The sequence below is a fragment of the Anolis sagrei genome, chromosome 7 (genome assembly GCF_037176765.1).
Source record: "Anolis sagrei isolate rAnoSag1 chromosome 7, rAnoSag1.mat, whole genome shotgun sequence".
NCBI lineage: Eukaryota > Metazoa > Chordata > Lepidosauria > Squamata > Dactyloidae > Anolis > Anolis sagrei.
This window is the reverse complement of record NC_090027.1, coordinates 41691116-41710874: the sequence shown is the minus strand read 5'-3', so window position 1 is coordinate 41710874 and position 19759 is coordinate 41691116. Positions and strand designations below refer to the sequence as shown.

Here is a 19759-nt window from a genome sequence, read left to right as displayed (position 1 = left end):
CTTGACATTTGGGAGTTGTAGTCACTGGGATTCACAGTTCACCTACAATCAAAGAGCATGCTGAACCCCATGAACGACAGAATCGGAGCAAACTTCCCACACAGAACCCCCATGACCAACAGAAAATACTTAAGGCCATCCAATCCATCTCCCTTCATTAGGACAAGAAAACGTAATCAAAGTCCTCCTGACAAAAGAGCCATCCAGCCATAGATTAGATAGATAGATAGATAGATAGATAGATGGATGGATGGATGGATGGATGGATGGATGTACCTGGGATTTATAGTGCACCTACAATCAAATAGCATGATAGAATTGAACCAACTGTGGCATACAGGACTCCCATGACCAACAGAAAACACTAGAAGGGTTTGGTGAGCATTGACCTTGAGTTTGGGTGGCGGCAAAAAAAGCCAATGGGATTTTGGCCTGCATCAAGAGGAGCCTAGTGTCTAGATCTAGGGAAGTCATGCTCCCCATGCTCTATTCCGCTTTGGTTAGACCACACCTGGAATATTGTGTCCAATTCTGGGCACCACAATTCAAGAGAGATATTGACAAGCTGGAATGTGTCCAGAGGAGGGCGACTAAAATGATCAAGGGTCTGGAGAACAAGCCCTATGAGGAGTACCTTAAGGAGCTGGGCATGTTTAGCCTGAAGAAGAGAAGACTGAGAAGAGAAGTGATAGCCATGTATAAATACGTGAGAGGAAGCCACAGGGAGGAGGGGGCAAGCTTGTTTTCTGCTTCCTTGGAGACTAGGACGCGGAACAATGGCTTCAAACTACAAGAGAGGAGATTCCATCTGAACATGAGGAAGAACTTCCTGACTGTGAGAGCCGTTCAGCAGTGGAACTCTCTGCCCCGGAGTGTGGTGGAGGCTCCTTCTTTGGAAGCTTTTAAACAGAGGCTGGATGGCCATCTGTCAGGGGTGATTTGAATGCAACATTCCTGCTTCTTGGCAGAATGGGGTTGGACTGGATGACCAAGGAGGTCTCTTCCAACTCTTTGATTCTATGATTCTATGAACACAGATGGAGTTTGGGGGAAACAGACCTTGACATTTGGGAGTTGTAGTTACTGGGATTTATAGTTCACCTACAATCAAAATGTGTTCTGAACTCCACCAACAACAGAATTGGGCCAAACTTCCCTCACAGAACCCCCATGACCAACAGAAAATACTGTGTTTTCTGATGGTCTTTGGAGACTCCTCTGACACTCCCTCATGACCTCCCCTGGGCTCCCGACCCCCAATTTGAGAAACGCTACTCTGACAGAACCTAGCGCTTACTTTTGTCTGACTTCACAAGCTCTCCCAACTCTATAATTCTATGATTCGATGAAATCCCACTGTACCTGCTTTTTCTTTTCCTGACACCTCCCACCTACATGACCAAACCCTTACCACTTGCAAAGGCTTCGTTTTCCTTCCTTCTCCTCGCTCGCTCTTCAGCATCCTTTTCTAAAGCAGCCATGAAGCCATCTACAAATTAAGAGGGTGGAAATGGGACCATTTAAAAAGAATTACATAGCAAAAAAAATTTCTAACAGAAATGGAAATCTGAAAGGGGACGTTTCATTAATGCGGCCCCAAATCATATTTAAAGAGACTCACACTGAGAGTGGACTTAATCACAGACTTTGAGCAAAGCTACGTTTCCAAGGGACTGGGTCTCTCTCTAATTTCTGGACAAAGAAGGGATTTAAATAAACTGACTTTCTAACACAGTGAAGATGCGAGCTGATTGAGATGGATATGAAGATGATGAAAGCTATTTCTGATTTTGGGATTGAAAAGGAAATATTGCTTCAGTTGCATAAGATGTCGCTGAATTCGAAGAGGCAATTTCAATGTTCCAGACTATTAACAGAACACAAAAGAAGACGACGAGCGAAGGGCACAAAAGAAGGCAGATCCTGAGACCAATCCTTGTCCCGCCACAGTAAACATTAGGGATGTGTGATCCATTAAAATGGTTCCAAAGTCATTACAAAACTCGGTTTCTAAAGTATAGTTAATGAACAATTTGTTACTATAAAGGGAGTAACACATTTTTGTTACTATTTTTGTTATGCATCTCCTCCTATGAACCAGTTAGGACATTAAGATCCTCTGTGGAGGCCCTGCTCTCGATCCCGCCGGCTTCACAAGCACGCCTGGCAGGGCCTTCTCAGTGGTGGCCCCTTGGCTGTGGAACGCCCTTCCTGCAGATATCAGATCGACCCCCTCCTTGCTGGCATTCCGGAGGAAAGTAAAGACCTGGCTGTTTGAACAGGCATTCGACTAAACAGTGTGATTGATTGACTGATTATCGGAACACGGAATAATGGATAACGAGTTTGGATTCTGATTTCATTGATGAAACCTGATGGATTTGTTATATTGATGTACTTATGTATTGATGCTGATGTCTAATGATTTGTGATGGTATTGCTTTTAAATGCCTAATGATTTTGTATTGTGTATCCCGAAACTGTTGTAAACCGCTCTGAGTCGCCTAAGGGCTGAGAAGAGCAGTATACAAATAAAGTAAATAAAATAAATAAATAAATAAATAGTAATTACACATAATTACTATAATTAGAGAAACTTCAGGGGCTCCTTCCTCCATTTTTAAAACTATTGGGATAAAACTTGCTACAGTGATAGAACACATTGGCCACTGTTAGCACACCAAATTTCAGAATGTTTCACTTATCCATGGAGTTTTGGGGAATTTTCAAAGTTTTTATAAACAACATTTTAAAAGAAAACCTACTACTTGAATTTGATCTACAATGCATAAGATAACCAGGGCACCAATCCCCAGAAGTTTCAGAAAGATTCAAACATTTACAGATTTTGGGGGATTTAAAAAAGTTTTGACAAAAACTGTCCCCCAAAAAAGTGACAAAAGCAATCCTCTTGAACGCCTGTCTGTCATTATGACACACAACCTCAGAACTTCAACTTAGCACAGATTTATACTATTACTTACTTGCTTTAGTCCTCTTTACAGATTCGATAATTTTATTTATTATGATCACTAGATTTTTTTTCTCATGTCAGGAGTGACTGCAAGTTGCTCCTGGTGTGAGAAAATTGGCCGTCTGCAAGGACGTTGCCCAGGGGACGCCTGGATGATTTTGATGTTTTTATCATCTTTGTGGGAGGCTTCTCTCATGTCCCCGCATCAGGAGCTGGAGCTGATAGAGGGAGCTCATCCGCCTCTCCCCGAATTCGAAACTGCGACCTGTCGGTCTTCAGTCCTGCCGGCACAGGGGCTTTCTGACGCTGAGCACTGCATTCTGGGAAATGTAGTTGAGGGCAGGGCCTTCTGCATTTTTCGCCTTCCCAAACTACATATCCCAGAATGTTTTGTTCTCAGTCTTCTGTCCATTAACTTTGCTACTCCCACCCGCAGTGTCTTTCTTAGAAGAACAAGATTGGTTTTTAAACACTTGATGTTCTCTTGGCTTTACCAAAGTTGTTTAATATTTATACTAAAAATTAAACTGACCTTGGGAGGCGTCCGAATGTTACAGAATCTTAACAAAAATGATTGGTGAGGGTTTCGATTTCTAAATTCTCCCCACCTTTCCTGCATGTTTCTAATATCTATCCGTATGCACGAATTTAACTAATTTGATCCGAAAAATGAATTAAAAATGAAAATATGCACAACCTTAGAAATAGCATGTATTCAGCCTCTGAGATTCCTCTCTTTCAAAATCTCCCTGAACAATCAATCAATCAAGGTGGTCAGTTGAAAGATTCACACTTAGCCCAACTTACAAAAGTCCTTTGTCTCACCCTGGTCATTCCACAGATATATAAACCCCTTTTTCCCAGCAGACCTCACCTCTGAGGATGCTTGCCATAGATGCAGGCGAAACGTCAGGAGAAATGCCTCTAAAACATGGGCATATAGCCCGAAAAAACCCACAAGAACTGAATCAATCAGCGTCTTACCTTGAGTCATCATTTCCTCGTGATTTGGCAAATCCTAAAACAGGTGGATCAAAACAAGGCATTAGTTGGAAGTTCTGGGAAAGAAAAGGTGCCATGTAGCACACAATATGACTTGGCCTTTTAAAGAAATCTTGGTCTATGATTTTAAAAATCCCATAAAATGAACCAGAATCCTTTTTCAAAGCCATTTAAAACACGACTCCTTAATGGCCCCATACCGCCAAAAGGTGAACCATGTTTCCAAAACTGTCAAATTAATTCAGACAATAGCTTTAAAAAGCCATAAGAAGGGAGGAAAACAAATCAAATGAGTTCAGGTAATAGAATATAACAATTAAATTGGCAAAAGGGATTCTGGAAGACACTTTGTCTGGGCAAATTGCAAAGCTGGATTGGTGCCTTAAGCAGGAATAAAGCAGGCTGCAGTACATTCTGCAGTTAAATCCATCCTAAGAAGAAGACTGTGGCCAGGAAATCAGGAGACGCTTCCTTCTTGGGAGGAGAGCAATGTCCAGTCTCGATAAAATAGTGAAGAGTAGAGACATCAGACTGGCAACAAAGATCCATTGCCTAGTCCAAGCCATGGTCTTCCCTGTAGTCACCTACGGATGTGAGAGCTGGACCTTAGGGAAGGCTGAGCGAAGGAAGAGAGATGCTTTTGAGCTGTGGTGTTGGAGGAAAGTTCTGAGAGTGCCTTGGACTGCAAGAAGGTCCAACCAGTCCATCCTCCAGGAAATAAAGCCCGAATGCTCATTAGAGGGAAGGATACTAGAGACAAAGTTGAAGTACTTTGGCCACATCATGAGGAGACAGCAAAGCCTAGAGAAGACAATGATGCTGGGGAAAGTGGAAGGCAAAAGGAAGAGGGGCCGACCAAGGGCAAGATGGATGGATGGCATCCTTGAAGTGACTGGACTGACCTTGAAGGAGCTGGGGGTGGTGACGGCCAACAAGGAGCTCTGGCGTGGGCTGGTCCATGAGGTCACGAAGAGTCGGAGATGACTGAACGAATGAACAACAAAAGAAGAAGAAACATTTAGGACAGCCAGTGTGCTGTGGATGTACTGGACTGCATGTTCTCCTGGGGCCGAGCTATAACACAGCGGGTTAAACTGCCAGCTGCAAAAAATCTTGCCAATTGAAAGATTGACACCTCAAGTCCAGGTTGGGGTGAGCTTACAACCGTTAGCCCAGTTTCTGTTCACCTAGCAGTTCAAAAACAGCAGTATGAATATTTATTTATTTATCGTGTCAGGAGCAAACCAAACAGTTGTATTGCATTATTTAACAAACAAACAAAACCAAGCTTGCAAAAAGTTTGCAAGCTTGGTAGTTGATTAGATGTCCTTTGACAAGTATCTGGCCACTTGGAATGCCTCTGGTGTTGCTATAAGAAGGTCCTCCATTGTGCCTGTGGCAGGGCTCAGGCTGCATTGCAGCAGGTGGTCAGTGGTTTGCTCTTCTCCACACTCGCATGTCGAGGATTCCACTTTGTGGCCCCATTTCTTGAGGTTGGCTCTGTATCTCGTGGTGCCAGAGCGCAGTCTGTTCAGCGCCTTCCAAGTCGCCCAGTCTTCTGTGTGCCCAGGGGGGAGTCTCTCATTTGGTATCAGCCTTTGAATGAGGTTCTGGGTTTGAGCCTGCCACTTTTGGACTCTCGCTTGCTGAGGTGTTCCAGCGAGTGTCTCTGTAGATCTTAGAAAACTATTTCTTGATTGAAGTCGTTGACGTGCTGGCTGATACCCAAACAAGGGATGAGCTGGAGATGTCTCTGCCTTGGTCCTTTCACTATTGGTTGCTACTTCCGGTGGATGTCAGGTGGTGCAATACCGGCTAAGCAGTGCAATTTCTCCAGTGGTGTAGGGTGCAGACACCCTGTGATAATGCAGCATGCCTCATTAAGAGCCACATCTACTATTTTAGCGTGGTGAGATGCGTTCCACACTGGGCATGCATACTCAGCGACAGAGTAGCATAACACAAGGCAGATGTCTTCACTGTATCTGGTTGTGATCCCCAGGTTGAAGAAGAAGAAGAAGAAACATTTAGGACAGCCAGTGTGCTATGGATGTACTGGACTGCATGTTCTCCTGGGGCTGAGCTATAGCACAGTGGGTTAAACTGCCAGCTGCAGAAAATCTTGCCGATTGAAAGATTGACACCTCAAGTCCAGGTTGAGGTGAGCTCACAACCGTCAGCCCAGCTTCTGTTCACCTAGCAGTTCAAGAACAGCAATGTGAGTAGATAAATAGGTACTGCTTTAAAGTGGGGAGGTAATAAAAGGTGGACATGCCATGCCAGCAACTCGATTGGGAGAGCGTCTAAGAACAATAAAGTTCCTTGGCATGGGAGATGGAGCGACAACAACACCACCACCACCCACCCCACCCACCCCCCATGGCTGAAGTCACTGATATTGATAGATGTTTGGTAGAGATGTTTTACAAAGGCTCAAGAGATCTTACAATTAATACATATCAAAAAAATTGTTTTGAAATGACCGCAATCTGAAGTGCTTCTCAACCTCTGGAGCTGCAGAGAATTCTGATAGAAGCCCCAGTCTTGATGGGCAATGGCTTTATGTTCTGGATGTTAACATCCAAAATACATGGAAGACCAAAGGCTGAGAACCATGAGAATCACCTTGAGATTCCTCTGCCTAAACGCGGCACCGTTTCCTGCCAGCTGCACCTGAAAAGTGTTGGAGAAGCCTCAACTGTTTGAGGACAAAGCAGAAGAGGACAAAACACCAACAGCAGGGAAAGGCTATAAAATTAGATGGATCTGTCCGTCTAATGAAGTAATACACATTATTTTTTCAAGAGAAAAAAAGGTTTCAACGCAATGTCACCATGTTTTGCAATTTTATGGAGATTGAAATCACCCTGGCAAAACGATCTAGCAATTATCATCACACGCGGCAAAACGTCCGTGCCGGCCACAGAAGAGATTGACAACAGACAGAACTGGCAGCCTACAATTAGATGTTTCACCTCAGGTTGCTATATAATCCCTAAAAGACAGGATGTGCATTTGCTCAAATCCCCCCAATGGCTTCCCAGAAAAGCAGGGACAAATGGAGAGATAAAAGGGAGAAAGAGAATATATGTACCGGTGCTCGCGTGTTGATGACTGTCCTGTCCACCTGCGGCTTCCTTTTATTCCCCTCTTTGAGTTCCATGGAGCTGAGCAATTTCTCTGCCTCTGCGATGACTTCCGCCTGGACTGGGATGGTCGAATTCATGGCTTGAATCAAGTTGGCTGGAAACAGTAGGAAAGACAAACCAATCACTGGAACAGCATAGGCTTCCAGACAAAATTGGGAGCCAGTGTCTTGTGGGCCCAGCAAGCTGGTTTCTATTGTTATCTATCCATCTATCTGTCTCAGAAGCGGATATCTCACAGCTTTGCCATGAAGCCCTCAGAGCTACTAACAAGCACAAAACAAGTAAGCCAACAAATATGTCAATAAATATAAAAAACAGGCAGATGACTAAAAGTATAAGAATACAAGAAACAGAGGAGGAAGATTAAAGGTATTCCAATTGCATGGCTGGATGTTGGGAAGGATAAGCACTCTTTGCCTAGCACCAAAGGAACATCAGAAAGTGAGCTTGTTCAAGTGCAGCATTCCAGAAGGGCCAGGACCACAATGGGTTGCTTCTGGTTGATTTCAGAATACTGAGGAACCCAGAAACATGTCTAGAGCCCGCTTTTGAGAAAACTGGCAGATCTGTGGGAGAAGGAGCGCAACTTTCACAGGATATGCCTCAGCCAGATTTGGAAAATGTTTAGTATTAGGAAAAGGAATCCCACACTTGACTTCCGCACTTAGAAGAACTAAGCATCCTCTTGAACCTCAATGTCATCTTTGTTGCGCCATCGTGCCTGGGGGCTATAACTGTTAATGGGAGAGGCATGGGCGTGGCATCTTTCCCCAGGGGATTGCTTCTTGCCCTTCTATAGGAAACTAGAACTCCCAAAGACCAAAACACAACAGATAACTCGAAATTGTATTTATTGCTCACAATGAGTTATCTTTCTCAGGCATAAGCTAGATGTTTCAACAGGGATAAAGGAAATATACTTTACAGTCTCTGAAGCCCAAGGAGTTTGTAGCTGAGAAGCTTTTCCTGTTTCTTCTTTCCTCAATGGCTGTGAATGCCAGAGTAAACCACAACCCCAGTTCAAATGGCCTATGTTTGAAGACTCAGGATCTTCCTCTAGTGCCAAAAGAACCAGTTTGAAGGCACTTGAGACTTCCAACGTCGTTCAGGTTGGTCTGAACATGAAGCATAATTCTCAAGGGTAAGAACCTCAGAACTGGTGCTGAGAGGTAATTTAAGCAGGGGCTTTTAGAGCCAAGTCTCTTACTCACATCCATCCGAGAGAAACTCTGATGGTTGAATGAAAAGGGAAGCACTCTCCTCCTCCAGGAAGAGCTGGAGCCAAACAATACTGATTGACAGCTATAAGTAGCCAATCAATCCAACCATACATAAGCAGGGTAAAAAGGCAGGATTAAGCATGATGCAACAGTTTAAATCTTGCAATGAACAGTTCTACACATAGGTGGCGCCACTCGCGCCATCACATTTGTGCACCTGTGGGCACCATTAAAAAAAAATAACAGTAAGCTTCCAGAGTGTTTTAACTGATTATGTGGTTTAGCAATTGTTGTAGCTCAGCAACAGTCACAGCAACCAAGGCCTAATGGGTTCACTGATGACTTAGAGTCAGACAGGATTGTGGACTTCCTAGATTCATTTTGATACAGGCCAAGAAAGTGAAACCGTCTGAGAGAAGGATGCAAGCATGGATGCAGGGTCTGAGAATGTACAGTGTTCCCTTACTTATTGCGGGGGTTACGTCCCAAGGCCTCCTGCAATAAATGAAAAACCACGATGTAGAGATGCTACATTTATTTTAATATTTATACATTATTTTAGTAGTTATACACTATTTTAAGCCTTTATAAATTTAAAATAAAGTGAAGGAAAGGACGGGAATGCCCTTCAAGGCTGGAGGAAGGGAGGACTGAGGAGGGAAAGCACCTCGGAGAGTGGCAGTGTTGGGGATTCCTCATCTTCAGAAGAGGAAGGGGGAGCAGGGAAGTGCTCAGGAATTGGAGGGAGAAGAAGAATCAGATGATGAGGGTTTGAAAGTGCCCACATTTCTAGAGAGATGAAAAGAGACAGAGCACAAATGGCGTTCAGCCGGAATAGCTGCTAAAAACGCTGAGCTAATTGGGAGACGCCCTAGCACCTCCTATGTGGGGAATTCAGGGTTATGAATCTGAGGCAGGAGTAGTCAGCTTGCGCTGGTAATAATGACCCTGATACTGCTGTTTTCACTCCAATGGAATCTGTTTTGTGTCTGCTGCTAAAGACTTAGTTCATCGTCTGTGGTCTGATGGAAGACTGGTGTTTCTTTTGGGACTTCGTAAGAGACTTTAATTTGTGTCTGGATTAAGACTTCCTTGCTTTCTTTTGCACTTTTCAATGGCATTTGCTTATCCTTTGTGTTTGCTGAAGTAAAGCATTAGTCTTTTACTTTCAACATTGTATTAAGGCTGTTTTTGAAGGGCAATTCAGGACAGGCAGCAGCAAAAACCCACAAAACAGCAAAATGCAGCAATATATTTTTATTTTATTTTTTTTAAAAAAACCTGCGAAACAGCGAGTCCACTAAAAGCAAAACGCGAAGTAGGCCAGGCACAGGAGTTGGAATCATCCTCTCTAGATAAGGAATTTAGCAAAGAGGAATAGATGAGAAAATCTCATGGGAAAACAGCACCTGGTGATACTTAACTAAGCAAGGAAGCATGCTTGCAGATTAGAGCAAATAGATCAACACAGCTTTGTGGGAAACAGAAATTCCTGGGGAGACATAATGCTTTTGTGTCTGTTCATTACAGTGGTTCTTAACCTTTGGGCCGTGGACCAGAGGACATTTTTTGGGTGATATGATGCCTTAGAGGCCTGACACATCTGCCATGGATCTATCCGTGTGAGAATGGCAGCGAGGGGATTCTTTGGGTTCTTTTATTGTCTTGCTATAATGCGTTTCCTCACCCCAATTGCATGTTGAAGAGCTCTGTGCGATTTTTCTGGCTCTCAGGTTTTGGACCACCTACTTCAAAGAGACGTTGAGGTTGTAAACACTGAATTATTTGCACCAAGGCGTTTCGGATGAAAATGACTGTCAAGATGCCCAGAAAGCTTTTAAATTTTTGATCGCTGGGAGAACATTGGCTCCCTTCATTTTTTTAAAGGCAATTTTGACAAAACAGAAAACAAATAAATCAAAGGATGGCGGAGAGAAGAACTTTCAGGTGCGGCGGCAATCGTCTTGTTTCCTTCTGATCTAATATCTGAGCATTCATTATCATACGTCTGCACCATCATGCCGAAATAAAGCAGTATTCCAATCAGTCATCTCCTGTTTTTAAAACACTTTACTGAGCGTTTCCTCCTCTAAATTCCACTTGCGAGGGACTGAAAAATGAATAATTGCAGATTGTCTGTGTGGCCAGTTTTCTAGCCCTCTAGATTTGCTGCAGACAAAGGCTGGAGGATTCTTATTTAACAATACAACAAATGTAAATATAAACTCATGATTAAACATCCATGGAAACTAGAGGCCACAGAGTTGTCATCACCAACCGCAGAAAGAGCTGATTTATTTCCCATAGAATCAATTTAGGGATTGGCAGTTTATCAAAGGGCATACAACCCAAGAGCTTGAGTATCTTGCCAAACTATAAGTCCCATAGGACAGAACCAAGGCAGTTAAAAGTCCAATGGTGGTGCAACAGGTCAAATTGGTGAGCATTTTAATCGGCTGACCTAAAGGTTCTGCGTATTTCTTGTCATTGTTATTCCACTGTATAAAAGGATTGAATAAAGCACTGGGCTACCGGTGGTGCAGTGGTGACTACACTCTACTTTCATTACTTTCATCGCCACCTGACGTCAGTCGGGAAGTACCAGACAGTAATGAAAGGACCAAGGCTCTGACATTGAAGAGAGATAATGACAAGCTGGAATGTGTCCAGAGGAGGGCGACTAAAATGATCAAGGGTCTGGAGAACAAGCCCTATGAGGAGTGGCTTAAAGAGTTGGGCATGTTTAGCCTGCAGAAGAGAAGGCTGAGAGGAGACCTGATGAGGGCCATGTATAAATATGTGAAAGGAAGTCATAGGGAGGAGGGAGAAAGCTTGTCTTCTGCTGCCTTGTAGACTAGGATGCAATGGAACAATGGCTTCAAACTACAAGAAAGGAGATTGTGTCTGAACATTAGGAAGAACTTCCTGACTGTAAGAGCTGTTCAGCAGAAGATATGCTCTGTCTGAACGTATCTCCTGTTACGAACCATCACAAAGCTTAAGATCGTCAGGAGAGACCCTGCTCTTGATCCCACCACTTTCACAAACATGGTTGCTGGAGACGAGAGGCAGATCCTTCTCAGCAGTGGCCCCCTCTCTGTGGAACTCCCTGCCTAAGAACATCAGGTTGGCCACCTCCCTCCTGTCCTTTAGAAGACAACTGAAGACTTGGCTTTGGGACCTGGTGTTCGATTAGAGCTCAGTGGCAATTGGAAAGAAAATTTAGGACATCTGCGACATTGGATTTACCCTGGCTTGGTCTTGGTTTTAATTGGCATGTCAATTTATTGTTAAAGGAACTTGTTAAATGAATTTGTATAATGTTTTTAATTATTTTTACTGTTTTAATTATAATTCTTGTTGTTTATATGTTGATAGCATCATATGCTGCTTATGTGAGGCCACCCTGAGTCCCCCTTTGGGGGGAGAAGGGAAGGGTATGCATGAAATAATAATAATAATAATAATAATAATAATAATAATAATAACTCTATAATAATAATAATTTAGTGGACGCTCCTTCTTTGGCGGCTTTTAAACAAAAGCTGGATGGCCATCTGTTGGGGGTGCTTTGAATGCGATTTTCCTGCTTCTTGGCAAAATGGAGTTGGACTGGATGGCCCACGAGGTCTCTTCCAACTCTAGGATTCTATCTCCGGCCCATTCTCTGTTCAGATATCAGTGAGCAAGTCAACGCCTTAAATCAAGAAATATCTTTCTAAGATCTGCAGAAATACTCGCAGGAATACCTCAGCAAGCGAGAGTTCAAAAGTGGCAGGCTAGAACCTGTAACCTCAACCAGTGGTTGAGACCGGATGAGAGACTCCCTCCTGGGTGCACAGAAGAATGGAAGGTGCTGAACAGAGATAGTTTTCTAAGATCTACAGAGACACTCGCTGGAACACCTCAGCAAGCAAGAGTCCAAAAGTGGCAGGCTCAAACCCAGAACCTCAATCAATGGCTGATACCAAATGAGAGACCCCCCTGGCACACAGAAAACTGGGCGACTTGGAAGGCGCTGAACAGACTGCGCTCTGGCACCACGAGATACAAAGTCAACCTTCAGAAATGGGGCCACAAAGTAGAGTCCGCAACATGCGATTGTGGAGAAGAGCAAACCACAGACCGCCTACTACAATGTAGCCTGAGCCCTGCCACATGCACAATGGAGGACCTTCTCACAGCCACACTAGAGGCACTCCCAGTGGCCAGCTACTGGTCAAAGGAAATCTAGTATAAATGCCAAGTTTTTAACTTTTGTGTTTCTTAAATACTTGACAACTGTATCCTCAATTCGCTTTTGACACAATAAATAAACAAAACTACATTCTATTTGTCAACATATATCTTGCTTTTCAATGTTGGACGCCAGGCAAGAGGCCCTTCCAAAGGATGGTAAGAACTAGATGCTGTTGACTTGCAACTCCTATCATTCCTATCCAGAATGCTACAGGATTATGGAAGCTACAATCCAAACAAAAGCTGAGAAGCCCTTCTCTTTATCTTAGATAGTATACTTATACTTCCAGTTGATCTTAAGCACCGGAAATAGATTTGGTGTGACTCTGGGTTGACTGGCACAACAGGGGGAAGCGAGTGGGGTCTTTCTTCCCCGGAAAAGACTTGGCTTCTTGTAGGAATTGCACCTTAATTGTCACTCTTTGAAAGTGTGGTCCTGCAGAAGAGGCTCTGTCAAAAATATTCCCCGGTTTCAATTTAATTAGGCTTTACTCACTAACTTCATCTACGTTCTGAAGGAACCGCTGCAAATCCTGCTCCATTTCCGAATTAGCCATCTTGACCCCCAAATGCAGAAGATAGAAACCTGTATGGAGAGAGAACAAGAAGGGAGTGATTCTCCAGTGTTTAAAGCTTGCCACCTTGTGGGTGATTGAGCATTACACTATGTGACAACATTTGAAAAAAAAAAAGTATTCTGTTCCTGGTTTGAAAGTGTGATTTCCTGTTTAATTGTGCGGTCTTCAATATCAAGCAAAAGGTGGGCACTAGAAACAATATCATACGAAAGCTGACTGGCACAACCTGGGGATCACAACCAGATACAGTGAAGACATCTGCCCTTGCGCTATGCTACTCTGCTGCTGAGTATGCATGCCCAGTGTGGAACACATCTCACCATGCTAAAACAGTGGATGTGGCTCTTAATGAGACATGTCGCATTATCACAGGGTGTCTGCGCCCTACACCACTGGAGAAATTACACTGATTAGCCGGTATTGCACCACCTGACATCCGCCGGCGAGTAGCAACTAATAGTGAAAGGACCAAGGCAGCGACATCTCCGGCCCATCCTCTGTTTGAGTATCAGCCAGCACGTCAACGACTTAAATCAAGAAATAGTTTTCTAAGATCTACAGAGACACTCGCTGGAACACCTCAGCAAGCAAGAGTCCAAAAGTGGCAGGCTCAAACCCAGAACCTCAATCAATGGCTGATTCCAAATGAGATACTCCCCCCTAGGCACACAGAAAACTGGGCGACTTGGAAAGTGCTGAACAGACTGCACTCTGGCACCACGAGGTGCAGAGTCAACCTTAAGAAATGGGGCCACAAAGTGGAATCCACGACATGCGAGTGTGGAGAAGAGCAAACCAGAGACCACTTACAAGCCCTGCCACATGCACAATGGAGGACCTTCTTGCGGCAACACCAGAGGCACTCCAAGTGGCCAGCTACTGGTCTATTGACATTTAATAGAATACTAAGCCTGCAAACTTAGTGTTTTGTTTGTTTGTTTGTTTGTTTGTTTGTTTGTTTTTAATGCAATACAACTGTTTTGGTTCGCTCCTGACATGATAAATAAATGAAGAATACTTTGAAAGTAGCTGTTCTACTCCAGAAACTTCGCTCTTGTGGCTGAGACGCACCCTGTCTCATTCCTTTGTTCTTTCACGTGGCAGGGTGGACCTTTTATTTTTCAATCTCACCTGCTGCCACCATAAAATATGGGACGTAAGGCTAGACCGAATCTTCAAGCAGGTTGGCCTTTATATTCCAGCCCTTTGCTTGACCCCATTAAATATGAGACACTCTTTCTCTGGTTTTATGGCTTGGCTGAAGAGATCTTCCTTTTTTACTTATTTCATCAGAAATGCAAACTGAACAATCTTTCAATAGGTTTTGGTTTCTTATTATTGGTAGATTTTGGAAAAGAAAGATCATCTTTGGTAATATCTTCATTTTCACGCATGCTGTCCTTCCTAGAAGAGATAAATTTAAAATTTTCCATTTTTTCCAAGTCTTTTCTTATATTTTTCCAGCCTCATTACCTCCCCTCCTCTTTCTCCTTCCATCCTTCCCTTCCACTTTTTCGTCCTCCCTTCCTTGCCTCTTTTCTCCCTCTCTTCTTCCTTCTCCTTCCTTCCTTCCCTTTTGCCTTTCCTTCCTTCTCTTTCCTTTCTTCTTCCGCTCTTTCTCTCTCCCTCCCTTCCACCCTTTTGTCCATCTTTCCCTCTCATCCATTCCTCCTTCCCTCCCTTCCTTCCTTCCTTCCTTCCTTCCCTTCTACCCTTTCATCCTTCCCTCCTTTCCTCCCTTTTGTCTTTCCTCCCTCCCTCTTTCTCCTTCCATCCTTCACTTCCACCTTTTCGTCTTTCCTTCCTCGCCTCTTTCCTCCCTCTCTTTTTCTTTCTCCTTCCTTCCTTCCTTCCCTTTTGTCTTTCCTTCCTTCTCTCTTCCCTGTCTCCCTCCGCTCTTTCTCTCTCCCTCCCTTCCACCCTTTTGTCCATTTTTCCTTCTCATCCATTCCTCCTTCCCTCCCTCCCTCCCTCCCTCCCTTCCTTCCTTTCTACCCTTTCATCATTCCCTCCTTTCCTCCCTTTTGTCTTTCCTTCCTCCTTTCCTCCCTCCCTCTTTCTTCTTCTATCCTTCCATTCCACCTTTTCGTCTTTCCTTCCTTGCCTCTTTCCCCCTCTCTTTTTCCTTCTCCTTCCTTCCTTCCCTTTTGACATTCCTTCCTTCTCTCTTTCCTCTCTTATTGTATACTGTTTGCTTGCTTGCATGCTGGTGCTCTTACTGCCTATTACAGGGAAAACCAGCTGATCCCCAACCCATCTAAAACACAGACATGTGCCTTTCATCTCAAGAACAGACAAGCATCCCGAGCTCTGAAGATCACCTGGGAAGGAATCCCACTGGAGCATTGCAGCGCACCCAAATACCTGGGAGTCACTCTGGACCGTGCTCTGACCTACAAGAAGCACTGCCTGAACATCAAGCAAAAAGTGGGCGCTAGAAACAACATCATACGAAAGCTGACTGGCACAACCTGGGGATCACAACCAGACACAGTGAAGACATCTGCCCTTGCGCTGTGCTACTCTGCTGCTGAGTACGCATGCCCAGTGTGGAACACATCTCACCACGCTAAAACAGTGCATGTGGCTCTTAATGAGACATGCCGCATTATCACAGGGTGTCTGCACCCCACACCATTGGAGAAATTACACTGTCTAGCCGGTATTGCACCACCTGACATCTGCTGGGAAGTAGCAGCCAATAGTGAAAGGACCAAGGCAGTGACATCTCTGGCCCACCCTCTATTTGGATATCAGCCAGCACGTCAACGACTTAAATCAAGAAATAGTTTTCTAAGATCTATAGAGACACTCGCTGGAACACCTCAGCAAGCGAGAGTCCAAAAGAGGCAGGCTCAAACCCAGAACCTCAATCCATGGCTGATACCAAATGAGAGACTCCCCCCGGGCACACAGAAGATTGGGCGACTTGGAAGGCACTGAGCAGACTGCGCTCTGGCACCACGAGATGCAGAGCCAACCTTCAGAAATGGGGCTACTAAGTGGAATCCTTGACATGCGAGTGTGGAGAAGAGCAAACCACTGACCACCTGCTGCAATGCAACCTGAGCCCTGCCACATGCACAATGGAGGACCTTCTTGCAGCAACACCAGAGGCACTCCAAGGGGCCAGATACTGGTCAAAGGGCATTTAACCAACTACCAAACTCGCAAATTTTGTGTTTTGTCTGTTTGTTTGTTTTGTTCTGTTAGAAATGTAATACAATTGACTGGTTGCCCTGACACGACAAATAAATAAACCACAAGAGCAATAAAAACAATATCATTAGCATCTCCTTATTCTCAAGCTTTGTCCAGTTCCATTGTCAAGTCATTTGATTTCCTTGTATTTTGTCTGTTTGTTTGCTTTGTTCTGTTAGAAATGTAATATCATCGACTGGTTGCCCTGACACGACAAATAAATTGTATTTTGTTATAATACATTGTATATGTATATCCAATATATTATATTATTGTATATGCATATTACATTATTGTATATTATTATGATATATTGTGTATGTGCATACAATATATTATAAGGCTAGCACAATATTAGAATTATATATGAATATATTGTACTAAACCACTAGACTGCAATATTATTAGTGATATTACAGGTAATATAGAATACACAACGAGGGTCTCAGAATATCAATGTTCCCTAAGCATCTTTCCTCCCCTTTTGCAAAGAGCCACTCTTCCCAACCTGTTGTTTTCCAATGTTTAGGACTCCAGTTCCCAGAATTCCTAGCCGTTGGCCAAACGGACTAGGGCAGTGTTTCTCAACCTTCCTAATGCCGCGACCCCTTAATACAGTTCCTCATGTTGTGGTGACCCCCAACCATAACATCATTTTTGTTGTTACTTCAGAACTGCAATTTTGCTACCGTTATGAATTGTAATGTAAATATCTGATATGCAGGATGTATTTTTATTCACTGGGCCAAATTTGGCACAAATACCTGATACATCCAAATTTGAATATTGGTGGGGTTGGGGGTGGGGTTGATTTTGTCATTTGGGAGTTGTAGTTGCTGGAATTTATAGTTCACCTATAATCAAAGAGCATTCTGAACTCCATCAATGATGGAATTGAATCAAACTTGGCACACAGAACTCCCTTGACCAACAGAAAATACTGGAAGTGTTTGAGGGGCATTGACCTTGAGTTTGGGAGTTGTAGTTCACCTACACTCAGAGATCACTGTGGACCCAAACAATGATGGAGCTGCACCAAACTTGGCACAAGCACTCAATACGCCTAAATGTGAACACTGGTGGAGCTTGGGGAAAATAGACCTTGACATTTGGGAGTTGTAGTTGCTGGGATTTATAGTTCACCTGAATGAACAACAAAGTTGCTGGGATTTATAGTTCACCTACAATCAAAGAGCATTCTGAACTCCACCAACAATAGAATTGGACTAAACTTGGCACACAGTTCTCCCATGACCTGGAAGGGTTTGGTGAGCAGTGTCCATTGGTTTTGGAATTGTAGTTCACCTACATCCAGAGATGACTGTGGACTCAAGCAATGATGGATCTGGCTCCAACTTGACACACATACTCAATGTGCTCAAATGTGAACACTGGTGGAGTTTGGTGGAAATAGACCTTGACATTTGGGAGTTGTGGTTGCTGGGATTTATAGTTCACCTACAATCACAGAACATTCTGAACACCACCAATGATAGAATTGGGCCAAACCTCCCACACAGAACCCCTATGAGGGCCACAGCAACGCGTGGCAGGGGATGGCTAGTATTGTATATGTGCATACAATATATTATAGTATAAGGCTAGCACAATATTAGAATTATATATTAACATATTGTACTAAACCACTAGACTGCAATATTATTAGTGATATTACAGGTAATATAGAATACACAACGAGGGTCTCAGAATATCAATGTTCCCGAAGCATCTTTCCTCCCCTCTTCCCAACCTGTTGTTTTCCAACGTTTTGGACTCCAGTTCCCAGAATTCCTAGCAACTGGCCAAACGGACTGGGGCTTCTGGGAGTTGAAGTGCAAAAGAGCTGAGGACCCAATGTTTGCTTGGAAAAGAACTAGAATTCCCTTCAGAAGGGGTGAGAGGGGCAGAGAAGAGAGGGACGAGGCAAGAGAGCCTACTTCTGAGCGCAGGAGGAGTCTCCAAAGAACTCGAGCCAGGCCGCTCCTCTCCCTTTCTTCCTCCAGCGTCCAAGGGTCTCCATGGCAACCGCCTTAGAGTACACCAGTCAAGGGGCGTGGCCATGCAAATAAAAGAAAAGACTGCATTCGCCCCTTGCGCCAGGGGGCGTGGTCATGCAAATGAGGCCGGGTAGAAAAAAGACTACATTCGCCCCTTTCGCCAGGGGGCGTGGCCATGCAAATGAGACAGGTTAGAGAGGAGGAAATCTGCGTCTTTCCCTTTGCGCGAGAGGGCGTGGCTATGTAAATGAGGCAGGGAAGAAAGAGGAGGGACTCTGCTTTCGACTCTTTTGCGCCGGCGGGCGTGGCTATGCAAATAAAGCACACTAGAAAGAGGAGGCATTCGGCGTTCGCCCCTTGTAGGGCGTGGCTATGCAAATGAGGCCTGTTGGAAAAAGGAGGAACGCTGCGGTCCTCCCTTTTGCGCGAGGGGGCGTGGCTATGCAAATCAGCCAGACTAGAAAGAAAAGACTACATTCGTCTCTTGCGGGGTGGGAGTGGCCATTCAAATGAGGGGGAAGTGGCTATGCAAATCAGACTAGAAAAAAAGACTACATCCGTCTCTTGCGGGGTGGGAGTGGCCATTCAAAGGAGGGGGCGTGGCTATGCAAATCAGCCAGACTAGAAAGAAAAGACTACATTCGTCTCTTGCGGGGTGGGAGTGGCCATGCAAATGAGGGGGCGTGGCTATGCAAATCAGCCAGACTAGAAAGAAAAGACTACATTCGTCTCTTGCGGGGTGGGAGTGGCCAGTCAAATGAGGGGGCGTGCCTATGCAGATCAGCCAGACTAGAAAGAAAAGGCTACATTCGTATCTTGCGGGGGGAGTGGCCATGCAAATGAGGCGGAACCCTGCGGTCGTCCCTATTGCGCGAGGAGGGCGTGGCTATGCAAATCACTCAGACTAGAAAGAAAAAACTTCAATCGTCTCTTGAAGGGGCGAGCCATGCAAACGAGGGGGCGTGGCTATGCAAATAAGAACGGTTAGAAAGGGGGGTTCTGCATTACCCACTTTTGCAGCAGAGGGCGTGGCTATGCAAACGAGGCAGATTAGAAAAAGGAGGGATTGTGCGTTCACCTCTTGCAGGGGAGGCGTGGCTATCTAAATAAGACAAGGCGGAAAGCGGGCGTGGCTATGTAAATAAGGCAAGTTGTCAAGCGGAGATGGGGCGTGGCTAAGCAAATGACACTGGCTAGAGATAAAGAGGTCTGCGTTCCCCCTTCCACGAGGGGGCGTGGTTATGCAAATGAAGCCGACCAGAAAGAGGAAGGAGGGAAAGGGCTGGTTGTCCGTTGGCGGGGGGAGCGCTCTGCGCATGCGTGTGACCGTTATTTTTTCAAATTTCCAAGCTGGCCTCAGTTTGAAAGCAGTAAAACTAAAGCATTCAACATGAAAGTA

At 44.4% G+C, this 19759-nt stretch overlaps 1 protein-coding gene across 1 annotated transcript in view; it reads right to left on the bottom strand.

Moving 5' to 3' along the window:
* Positions 1 to 18389, bottom strand: part of TTC12 (tetratricopeptide repeat domain 12) — a 79852-nt gene extending 61463 nt beyond the window's left edge. The window contains exons 1-5 of the mRNA XM_060787678.2: positions 18301 to 18389; positions 13081 to 13170; positions 7071 to 7219; positions 3959 to 3992; positions 1412 to 1489 (exon numbers count right to left, since the gene is read on the bottom strand). Coding sequence (XP_060643661.2) covers positions 1412 to 1489; positions 3959 to 3992; positions 7071 to 7219; positions 13081 to 13141 — 322 coding nt within the window. The 5' untranslated portion in view covers positions 13142 to 13170; positions 18301 to 18389. The remainder of the gene's footprint in view (positions 1 to 1411; positions 1490 to 3958; positions 3993 to 7070; positions 7220 to 13080; positions 13171 to 18300) is intronic.
* Positions 18390 to 19759: the final 1370 nt, after the last annotated feature.